Source organism: Pimephales promelas, chromosome 4, assembly GCF_988280905.1.
Source record: "Pimephales promelas chromosome 4, fPimPro1.hap1.1, whole genome shotgun sequence".
NCBI classification, from domain to species: Eukaryota; Metazoa; Chordata; class Actinopteri; order Cypriniformes; family Leuciscidae; genus Pimephales; species Pimephales promelas.
Window position 1 is genome coordinate 4,022,760 of NC_142772.1, and position 12,309 is coordinate 4,035,068.

Here is a 12,309-nt window from a genome sequence, read left to right on the forward strand (position 1 = left end):
ACTTCTGAAATCTCTGTGTAAACAATGAGTGACGTACACACGCGAGAGATGACTTCTGGGGCGCAGATAGAATCGCCCTCGCCCTCAGATCACTTGGACGTGACTGTGGTTACAAGAGGTAAAAACGATATAAATACTTTTTGTTTTCTCACACAAACCGCTCGTTTCGTGTCTTAGGCCATCGATGTGTACTTACATTTACGAGTCATTAAATCATGTTTAATTTGGACTTCTCTGTGCATGCTCTTTGAGGTGGTGACCATAGACCTCCATTATATGACTGAGAGACAAGAACGGTTTGACCTAAAAATATCAAAATTGACACCTACATCTTGGATGCCCTTGAGGTAAGCTAAAACATATCAAAAATTAATTTCAAAGTGAACTACCCCTTTAATATAGTTGATTCTAATATTTAATTTATTTTGCACATATTGGACAAAATCTGCAGCTTGCCTGAGAAACAATAACAGACGGCACTGGTGCATTGTGGGTGAAGGGACAACACTAGGACTGGTTTAAGCGCAACTTTAGTTCACTGTATATCTATACACATGTACACATTCGTCCCACAACTGGAGCACTAGTTTCGGCTCCGTGTTTAGGGATTGCTCTGATCTCCATTGTGTCGAGGAGAGTCGTACCGCATGATTTGCCGCGGGGTGCCGTACCCTGACATGCCAGCTTGAGATGCTCCACGATTGCTTCCCATCTGCATCCCGATAAGACTCCGGCCTTGACGCAGCTGCTCCTCTGAAAACTCCCGCTTGTGGCCCTTGGTTTTCCTAAAACACAATTCCAAAAGATTTAAATGCAGAAAGTGTGTGATGCGCGAGATGATTAATCCACACTTTTGACTACTGCCAGAAAGTCCAGTTTGCAGACAAGGACGGCTAATAAATGACTGGGAAACGTCTGTTAAGTCTGGTAAGTGATGAACCTTACCAGTAATTTTTCCTTCTTCATAAGTGCTCATTGGCCTTTTGTGATTTCACAATTGTAAGAATTGCTGCTTATTATGTAATTTAAAAGAGGTCTTTGCAATCTAATAACATCTTCTGCTCATGAAAGACGTAATGGAAGCCCAATTCCGCAACATAAGAAAAAAAAATGCTTTAGTAAATCATAATTATGAGATAGCCTTAAAAGGGTGATGAACTGAGAAATCAAATTTTCCTTGAGCTTTTGACATCTAAGAGGTCATCATATTATAAGAATATCCTGTAAGTTTCAGAACTGAAAACGTCCTTGTTAGTCCAATAAGCTTTTATTGACACCAGGCTCAGCAAACGACTCGTTTTTAAAAGTGGGGAACTATGACGTCAAAGAGGATAAAACACCACCCCCGCAGAAGATGATCAACCCGGCCGGTTTAGCCCTGCCCACTGATTCGCGCATAGCTAAAAAACATAGATGCCTACCTCGTGATGACAAACCGGATCGATTACCGAGCAATACAGAATATTGTGCAGTGCCTGGTCGTGGAAGAAGACATAAGCTTCCTCTGGATTCAAAAGAACTTTATTTTTAATGACGTTCCAGCTGATCTGTTCGCCACTAAACCACCCCTAAACCTGCACAACTCCACCCCCTGATCCCTGAATCCACCCCTAAACCTACCCAGCTCCACCCCTGATCCCTAACCCCACCCCTAAACCTACCCAGCTCCACCCCCGATCCCTGAAACCACCCCTAAACCTACACAACTCCACCCCCGATCCCTAACCCCACCCCTAAACCTACCCAGCTCCACCCCCGATCCCTGAAACCACCCCTAAACCTACACAACTCCACCCCCGATCCCTGACCCCACCCCTAAACCTACCCAGCTCCACACCCGATCCCTGAAACCACCCCTCAACCTACACAACTCCACCCCCTGATCCCTGAAACCACCCCTAAACCTACACAACTCCACCCCCGATCCCTGAAACCACCCCTTAAACCTACCCAGCTCCACCCCGATCCCTAAACCCACCCCTAAACCTACCCATCTCCACCCCCGATCCCTGAAACCACCCCTAAACCTACCCAGCTCCACCCCCGATCCCTGAAACCACCCCTTAACCTACACAACTCCACCCCCGATCCCTGAAACCACCCCTAAACCTACCCAGCTCCACCCCCGATCCCTGAAACCACCCCTTAACCTACACAACTCCACCCCCGATCCCTGAAACCACCCCTCAACCTACACAACTCCACCCCCGATCCCTGAAACCACCCTTAAACCTACCCAGCTCCACCCCCGATCCCTGAAACCACCCCTTAACCTACACAACTCCACCCCCGATCCCTGAAACCACCCCTAAACCTACCCAGCTCCACCCCCGATCCCTGAAACCACCCCTTAACCTACACAACTCCACCCCCGATCCCTGAAACCACCCCTCAACCTACACAACTCCACCCCCGATCCCTGAAACCACCCCTAAACCTACACAACTCCACCCCGATCCCTGAAACCACCCCTAAACCTACACAACTCCACCCCCGATCCCTGAAACCACCCCTAAACCTACACAACTCCACCCCGATCCCTGAAACCACCCCTAAACCTACCCAGCTCCACCCCCGATCCCTGAAACCACCCCTTAACCTACACAACTCCACCCCCGATCCCTGAAACCACCCCTTAACCTACACAACTCCACCCCCGATCCCTGAAACCACCCCTAAACCTACACAACTCCACCCCCGATCCCTAACCCCACCCCTAAACCTACCCAGCTCCACCCCTATCCCTAACCCCACCCCTAAACCTACCCAGCTCCACCCCGATCCCTGAAACCACGCCTAAACCTACCCAGCTCCATCCCGATCCCTAACCCCACCCCTAAACCTACCCAGCTCCACCCCCTGACTCTGTTCGCTTCATTTCCCTGATGATTGTTTTGTAAACAAGACTGGATTTGCAGACCGATTAAGAGTAAAGAACGGTGCTGTGCCGTCTATATTGGATCTGACAGGAATGGTGCAACACACAGACTCTGGGTCCAACATGTATGGGCGAATCATTCCAGATGCCATTTTACAACATTGGACGTTTTCAAAACAATTTCCCCCACGTGCACCGACGGGTGAGTTGAAACTCATTATAATATGCAAAACTGTTATCTTCTCACAGCAGTGGGCGTTTACTTCCAAGTCTCCAGTGTGAGACGCCCATAAAAACAAGCATTTTTCAGCTAGGCTCAAAACAAGGGTAGAAAATAGCCTATTACTTATTCATTTTGATGTTTTGGAATGTAAAAACCAAGCGAACGTCATAACAGTATAGTAAAATTTAAAAAGCCAGTTCATGACATTCTAGGTCAATATTATGTCAAAACTGATAGATTAAAAAGTCACTGAGATAAAAAGTTGTAATTAAATATTATGACGTACTGTTATAATTATGAGATAAAACGTTCTCTATGTGTCATAGTGCTGCCCACAAAGCTATGGCTCTGAAACAAAAGCCTATTTTAACTTAAGTAAACCATATATTGGCACTTACCAATAAAAAGCCCTTTCATTTTTAATTCATCAGCAGTTCTTACAGAACATCTCCTACTCTAATTAGCTACATTACTTTACGTGCGATCGATTTAATGCCAACCAGACAGCCTCTGCACAGACTACATCAACCAGGTACAAATAAAACTCTGATTGGCTGATTCATCAGAATATAGATTCGATTTGTTTGCACACTGTTGGCAATTCTGCAAGCTCTTAAAGGGATACTCCACTTTTTTTGGGAAATAGGCTCATTTTACAACTCTGTTGAGTTTTACCGTTTTTGAATCCATTCAGCTGATCTCCGGTTCTGGCGGTACCACTTTTAGCATAGCTTAGCATACATCATTGAAGTGGACAAGACCATTAGCATTTCTCAAAAAAAAAAAAAAATGATATGACACAGTGCCTGAAAATAGTCCCCAGCTCGCTAACTTCCAACGTGACCGGGACTAAGTTTGTGTAGTTATGTTGACATAAGGTAGACTATTTTCAGGCTGCACTCATGGTACGGCAGTTAGAGCCAGACCGATATATCGGCCGATATTGGGCATTTTCCATAATATCGGTATCGGCAGTTATAATGGCCGATAAATTAATATTTAAAAAATAAAATAAAAACGGATGAAACACGCTTCAATCATCTCTCCTCGGCCTGTTATATTGAAAATGTATGTTTTACAATTTGCAGTTTGACGTTATCTATTGCTAAATTATGGCTCATCATAGACTAGCTAACCACAAAGCTAGCTAATGCCACTATCATCAGTGGAAGACCGCTAACGTTAACATTAATGGAAACCACAATTAACTTTTTCTGCCTAAATAAAGTAATGATTACTGTATTTATAACTAGCATATCTCTAGTTACAGTCCCTGCATTGTAAAATGTAAGTTATACTTGCGAGGAGTGAACATTTAGACATACAGAAAAAGTATCAAACGTATCTTGTGCAGAAAAGTTAGATTTCTTTTACACGTGTGTGAAATCCAACAATATTTAATAAAAGAAAATATCGGCCGATATATCGGAATATCGGATTTTAAAACCCAAAAATATTTGTATCGGTATTGGCCTTCAAAATCCTTTATCGGTCGGGCTCTAACGGCAGTAAAGTTTCTTGATTATTACGCAGGAATGAGAGTATAGTTCCTAGTCATATCAGAAAATCGCAACTTTACATTTTCCGTCGGTCTTAGCGCACGATGTAACTACGGAAGAGTCAAGTTTTAAATAGGAAAAATATCGAAACACTTTAATCATTTTTGTTTTAGAAATGCTAATGGTCTTAGCTAATGGCTAATGTATGCTAAGCTATGCTAAAAGTGGTACCGCCAAAACCGGAGATCGGCTGAATTGATTCAAAAACGGTAACTGTTTAACTCTGGGGGAGTTGTAAAATGAGCCTATTTCCAAAAAAAGTGGAGTATCCCTTTAAGTGATGGATACGTTTTGATTAGGTCAACTTTCGGTTTGTACACAAAGACAGAATCTGGAAAGTGCATATGCAAATAAAGATAAATTAGAATAAAAAGAGGACAAAATATGTATTTTTTTTTTTTAGACGTTTTACACCAGCAGAGAAGGCTGAATGTTTGCCCTCTCAGTCCATCCCTGGGCCGAGTGCAAATGACTAACACCCTTTCTCTGTCCAGCTCACCTGTGAAACCAGTCCTTGTCCCCGCGGTAATGTCCATCATCCTTTGTGAGAGCTTCGCTTCCCAGAGCCGTCAGTGTCCTCTGGACCGCGGCCAAGTCCTTTCCTTTAAAACATGAACATGATTCCTGTGACACTACGCTTCGCAAAGGCATCTTGTAATTTCATTTATACACCATATTAATGACAGCAGAACCTGATTTCACCAAGTAAGTACAACATGTTCCTGGATCGACATCTTTGTTGATTCTGGACCAACTTTCCAATCAACCAATCAGATTTAAGGGACAAGTTTACAGTTTATGTCAAGTTTAGGCTTCCAGACAGGGTTGAGTGCTTCTACATCAGTGTTATTCACCATCATTTTACTAACTTTACATCATTGGTAACTTATGGATAGGGTTTAGGGATATGAACTACATTTTTGGACAGGAATGTTATTCCAGGATCAGCAAAATACATTTACCTAGGAATGCGTATAACTCGGCTAAATCATTTGCCCATTTCCAGATAACATAAATGCTTCGAAACAGGACACATCACTTAACAAACTTCTCACTTAACAAGTTACTGTAAGTTTTTGAACCATACCTAAGAGTTAATGTAAGTTTAATATAAAGGATAATGTACAGTCAACTGATCATCAAAAAATTAAACCCTGACAAGGTGATATTGATCCCAGTGCAAGCTGAGGCGTTTTATAAATAATTCATGACGATATAGTGGAAAATGTATTTAAAGGGGTCATGATTCATGAACTGCAATGTTTTATTATTTTTTATTACACGGCTCAGTTCAATGCTTAATTCTGATTGGTCAATCGCATCATTCAGTGGTAAGTTATTCCCAGATAACAACCACTCAAAACCATCTTGGCGCAATTTCAGGATTGGATATACGCAATATTTTCTTTTTCTTCTCTTTTCAATAAGAGAGAGGATGACAAAATCATCCTCACTGACGAATCCATTTTGTATTTTTGCGTTTTTTTCCACAAAGGTTTAATAAATACGCATCAGACTAAATACGTGTGCAAGGTTTCTGTGCGTGACAAATTTTTAGGCTGACGAACACGAAATAACGCATGCAAAAATTTCATACTCAGTGTGCAATGGACTTTAGTGTAAACGCCCACTGCTGTGATTGGCTGCGAGACTTCAGTGTAAACGCCCACTGCTGTGATTGGCTGCGAGACTTCAGTGTAAACGCCCACTGCTGCGATTGGCTGTGAGACTTCAGTGTAAACGCCGACTGCTGCGATTGGCTGTGAGACTTCAGTGTAAACGCCCACTGCTGTGATTGGCTGTGAGACTTCAGTGTAAACACCCACTGCTGTGATTGGCTGTGATACTTAAGTGTAAACGCCCACTGCTGTGATTGGCTATGAGACTTAAGTGTAAACGCCCACTGCTGTGATTGGCTGTGAGACTTCAGTGTAAACACCCACTGCTGTGATTGGCTGTGATACTTAAGTGTAAACGCCCACTGCTGTGATTGGCTGTGAGACTTCAGTGTAAACGCCCACTGCTGTGATTGGCTGTGAGACTTCAGTGTAAACGCCCACTGCTGTGATTGGCTGTGAGACTTCAGTGTAAACGCCCACTGCTGTGATTGGCTGTGAGACTTCAGTGTAAACGCCCACTGCTGTGATTGGCTGTGAGACTTCAGTGTAAACGCCCACTGCTGTGATTGGCTGTGAGACTTCAGTGTAAACGCCCACTGCTGTGATTGGCTGTGAGACTTCAGTGTAAACGCCGACTGCTGTGATTGGCTGCGAGACTTCAGTGTAAACGCCCACTGCTGTGATTGGCTGTGAGACTTCAGTGTAAACGCCCACTGCTGTGATTGGCTGTGAGACTTCAGTGTAAACGCCCACTGCTGTGATTGGCTGTGAGACTTCAGTGTAAACGCCGACTGCTGCGATTGGCTGTGAGACTTCAGTGTAAACGCCCACTGCTGTGATTGGCTGTGAGACTTCAGTGTAAACACCCACTGCTGTGATTGGCTGTGATACTTAAGTGTAAACACCCACTGCTGTGATTGGCTATGAGACTTAAGTGTAAACGCCCACTGCTGTGATTGGCTGTGAGACTTCAGTGTAAACACCCACTGCTGTGATTGGCTGTGATACTTAAGTGTAAACGCCCACTGCTGTGATTGGCTGTGAGACTTCAGTGTAAACGCCCACTGCTGTGATTGGCTGTGAGACTTCAGTGTAAACGCCCACTGCTGTGATTGGCTGTGAGACTTCAGTGTAAACGCCCACTGCTGTGATTGGCTGTGAGACTTCAGTGTAAACGCCCACTGCTGTGATTGGCTGTGAGACTTCAGTGTAAACACCCACTGCTGTGATTGGCTGTGAGACTTCAGTGTAAACGCCCACTGCTGTGATTGGCTGTGAGACTTCAGTGTAAACGCCGACTGCTGTGATTGGCTGCGAGACTTCAGTGCAAACGCCCACTGCTGTGATTGGCTGTGAGACTTCAGTGTAAACGCCCACTGCTGTGATTGGCTGTGAGACTTCAGTGTAAACGCCCACTGCTGTGATTGGCTGTGAGACTTCAGTGTAAACGCCCACTGCTGTGATTGGCTGTGAGACTTCAGTGTAAACGCCCACTGCTGTGATTGGCTGTGAGACTTCAGTGTAAACGCCCACTTCTGTGATTGGCTGTGAGACTTCAGTGTAAACGCCCACTGCTGCGATTGGCTGTGAGACTTCAGTGTAAACGCCCACTGCTGCGATTGGCTGTGAGACTTCAGTGTAAACGCCCACTGCTGTGATTGCCTGTGAGACTTCAGTGTAAACGCCGACTGCTGTGATTGGCTGTGAGACTTCAGTGTAAACGCCCACTGCTGTGATTGCCTGTGAGACTTCAGTGTAAACACCCACTGCTGTGATTGGCTGTGATACTTAAGTGTAAACGCCCACTGCTGTGATTGGCTGTGAGACTTCAGTGTAAACGCCCACTGCTGTGATTGGCTGTGAGACTTCAGTGTAAACGCCCACTGCTGTGATTGGCTGTGAGACTTCAGTGTAAACGCCCACTTCTGTGATTGGCTGTGAGACTTCAGTGTAAACGCCGACTGCTGCGATTGGCTGTGAGACTTCAGTGTAAACGCCCACTGCTGCGATTGGCTGTGAGACTTCAGTGTAAACGCCCACTGCTGTGATTGGCTGTGAGACTTCAGTGTAAACGCCCACTGCTGTGATTGGCTGTGAGACTTCAGTGTAAATAATGTCAAAACCTCAAGGAAAATTTTATTTCTATCTTCATGACCCCTTTAAATGTAAATTTTACTTTATTTTACTGACTTTCTACAGTACATTTAGGCTGGCAAAAACATTAATATAGTGAAATATTTTTACACTTTAAAATCTAACATATTTGAATATATTTTAAAATTGAACCATCAATACCAATAAAAAAACTTTATTTTAAGTGTATATTCAAACAAACTGCTGTGTGTGTGTGTGTGTGTGTGTGTGTGTGTGTGTGTTTTACCTTCCCAAAGATCAACAGTTTGGAATATGTCTCCCCTGTTAACACCATATTCTTCAGCAGCCTGCAGGAACTGAGAAATCTTCTCCATTTGTTTAAAGACCATTTTAGTTTCTGTAATTTTCTTAACTGGTTCCTCACCGCTGGGGTATAGACTGTTGATGAGCCGGCAGAGAATCTGGGATGGGGTTAAGAGAGGGAAGGGAGAAAGGAGGAACATGTAGTCTTAGTCCTAGTGATGACTAAAGCTTCGCGTCAGGAGTCCTGATCACCCTGTCAGGGTTTATTCTGTGATAACAACCATCTGGATTTACTTTATATCTTACTTAAATTTAGTTGAGCCTGGAATTTGCAGTCTGGACGAGTCAACACTAGTTGTGTGGTATCAAGACAATGTCATGGCAACACAGTATGTTCTAATACTTGTACACTGTCTTATTACTTATTCAAAAATGTGTACTTTTCCATCATCAGCAAAGTGAATGCTTTGAGGGATCTAACCATACATTTAAACTAATGCCGTTTACTCCTGGTATTAAGATGCGTTTGGGTCGATCGGATCACATGTAGACGAGGTAGACACATTTACACCTGGTGTTTTAATCGTCTCTTTTGTCCACTTTTAACCACTTCTGTCCTGATGTCTTCGAGGTGGCGGGGGTCTATAGGCGGGTAAATCGGGTATGTGTTTTTCAGATATTTCGATCTAATGTACATATATATAACCTGTACTATGAATTATCATTTCGCAATTTCAATTTCAAACGCAGCTAATGAATCATGTTTAATTTGGACTTGTCTGTGCATACTCTTTGAGGTGGTGACCATAGACCTCCATTATATGACTGACAGACAAGAACGGTTTGACCGAAAAATATCAAAATTGAAACTACTGCGGAAACAAAGACACCTCCATCTTGGATGCCCTTGAGGTAAGATAAAACATACCAAAAATTAATTTCAAAGTGAACTATCCCTTTAAGTGTGTATCTTATGACAAATGCAGTGTTGTTTCAGGCCCCCCTTGTTAAAAATGATTTGCTGACATTAATATAACCAAGGTTACTGAAATGTTTAAGATAAATTCCAGCACATACTGTTCCACTCATGAGCCATTTCTGGAAGTTCTGTTTGCCAGGTTCGGGTCGCTCCAAGTCGTCACCACACTGGATCAGGATCCATTCCACGAGCCGGGTCTCCAGCTCCACGTTATACTTCTGGTCAATCTTCTCTTGGACCTCACGGCTAAGCCCATAGCTTGGTCCCCTGTTTGCCATGACACATTAACACGGACCTGCAGTGGTGATAATCTGAAACACACACACACACACACGTCTAAATAGACAAGATTTTACTTTCAAACACTATGTGCCTATAGCAAAATAAATAAGAGCATTGGCTACTGCTTACTCCGACACTATAACCCTATTGACAAAGATTTTTGTCCGTGTTTAACTCACCAAATGGCCTAAATTGATCAATTTGATAACGCCATACAAAAAAATATGTATATATATTTTTTAAATCTTCATTGGTTTCCCTGAAACACAAGTCGAGTCACTACGTAACATGAACGAGCAAAAGCATATCATTTACGCTGTTTTAAATCGACTACAATCTCAATCTGATCGAGATTATCCGCAACAAACTGACCAAAACGCCAACTTGAGCCTGACGCACTCTAGTAAAAAATGAATGACAATATGCAACTGCGCATCACTAACCGATAGTGTAATGTAGTCTAATGTTCCGACAACGCAGTGAGATATGATGCGTCTACTCACTATGATGGAGGCTGTTTGTTGTTTTCCTCGCCCGTGTAATGTCCGTCTGTTGGCACCATGGATGAGCACTCCGCGGGCCAGTGAGGGGGGAGGGACTGGAACCAGCTCAGCATCCGTCAAACCACAGCATCACGCGTGCTCGCCGATGGAGAGAGGGTTGGCTTGGAGCTGGACTGTAAGTGTTACGTAAACTCACGATTGCGCTCATCATTGGCTTGACATGTTGCAGCAGTGTGTGTAAAACGCGTAAAGCAGCGAGCCAAAAAAAAGCATATTAAAGCATCAGTGTGCGTGTATGAAAAGTAGGCCATGATGACGAACACGGTCTCTGTATGTACAGTATGTATGCTGTCGGGTGATGCAATAAGGGCACGCGTGATATAAAATTATCTTTACTTTACTGTAATGAAATCTGTGTTCAAATGCATATATTTTTTACTCTTCTGAAATGCTGAACATTGGTAATTTTTCTAAATAAATTTTCAGTGAATACAACAAATGTGCAAAATGCACAATTTATTTTTAAGTAACTGTCTTTACACACAATTGAATATATAAATATAAATTTGGCATATAATCCATCATATGATAAACTTTTTTTTGCATTAATTCGCCTATGTAAAAAGGGAAAGTATAGGCTAATTTAGTTGCTGACATGGTCTCCTCTATTTTTTTTGAACTTTTTTTATTTTTTTTATTTTGCAGAACATGTCAGAGCTCTAATAGTTAAGTAGGCTTAATATATTTCGTGTTGTCTGAAGAATTGCATAATTTAATAATTATAGACGGCCAGAATAATAAAAAAAAGAGTTCAAAACAGTTTTGAGTACTACATGTCACACCACATGTTAGCTATATGGAAGGCTAAAAGTGCCACAAAAAAAAAATCAACCAATATATTTTTTAAATAAATAAATGTTCAAATTGAAGGGAAAAAAACAGATTTATTTATTTACATTTTTTTTTTTGCATTAAAATGACTTTTTAAAAATGTGTTTTCCCATGACTTTTCTTTATTTTAAAAAGATTTAATAATTAGTCTACTTAATAAACCAAAAATTGATTTATTTTAATTTTATTTTAAAGTGGCTCTCCTATGCACACTGTATAAAAAGCCTTCCTGCAAACTAACTAATTGCAATCTCTGAGAGAACTCTGTGCAAAAAATATTGGCTGCTGTCCTGCCCACATCCGTTAGATCAGTAACGCAGTCTCAGCACTCTCCATTGACTTCATCAGTCAATGGTTTTGTCCACATCAATCACTGTTGGCCCGTATGTGCATCCAGCTGTGCTCTTACATTCCTCAGCATATCCATGTAGAGCCTATTGTTCTCACTATGGAGAGAAAAAAAAAGGACTTTCATTTCTTTGTTTTATTGCATTATACTTTTGTTGGGATACTCACTCAGCCCGAGAACGGTCATTTCATGACCATAGTATTGAGCATTTGCTCTCAAAACAGTCCAGTATTCATTTGCCTGCAATCCACATAGACACCATGTTCCAGTATTATTAACTGCACCATACTTTAATTTGTTTTAATCACTTTTCTTATGTCATTGTAACATTCTGACTGCTGATGTCTTATAGGTGCAGTGAGCAATCCCTGCTTTAGAAAGCCAATCAACAGTAGGGGGCGTGTCCAGTCATGATGGGGGAGGAGAGAGATGGAGAGAGAGAGCACGACTGATAAAAAGACAAGGGTGCGTCTGAAATCACATACTCTCTAGAGTAGTTATTTTGATTAAGTAATTACTACACAGCCGCTAAAAAAGTATGTCTTTAAGTATGAATGTGTGTATGAATGCAATCTGAAATTTTTTTCAGACATTAAATCGACGGCCAATCATGATTCTCAGTCAGCAAA

The 12,309-nt window shown here is 42.3% G+C and overlaps 2 protein-coding genes across 3 annotated transcripts in view; one reads left to right on the forward strand and one right to left on the reverse strand.

Annotated features, from left to right (window-relative positions):
• Positions 1-408: 408 nt before the first annotated feature.
• Positions 409-10,574, reverse strand: tagln3a (transgelin 3a). Of its 2 annotated transcripts, none has more exons than XM_039661722.2 (5): positions 10,441-10,574; positions 9,754-9,966; positions 8,660-8,834; positions 5,160-5,262; positions 409-785 (listed from the first exon to the last, which is right to left on the reverse strand). In XM_039661722.2, the coding sequence occupies exons 2-5, from the start codon at positions 9,931-9,933 to the stop codon at positions 602-604; spliced, it is 642 nt and encodes a 213-aa protein (XP_039517656.2). In that variant the 5' UTR covers positions 9,934-9,966; positions 10,441-10,574; the 3' UTR covers positions 409-601. The 2 variants fall into 2 exon arrangements, with proteins under 2 accessions (XP_039517656.2, XP_088985979.1); XM_089129853.1 differs by having other exon boundaries at positions 510-785; positions 10,381-10,448.
• eif4e1b (eukaryotic translation initiation factor 4E family member 1B) overlaps positions 10,479-12,309 on the forward strand; it is a 41,949-nt gene continuing 40,118 nt past the window's right edge. The window contains exons 1-2 of the mRNA XM_089129852.1: positions 10,479-10,615; positions 12,033-12,145. Of these exons, the coding sequence (XP_088985978.1) occupies positions 12,110-12,145 (36 nt within the window). The 5' untranslated portion in view covers positions 10,479-10,615; positions 12,033-12,109. The remainder of the gene's footprint in view (positions 10,616-12,032; positions 12,146-12,309) is intronic.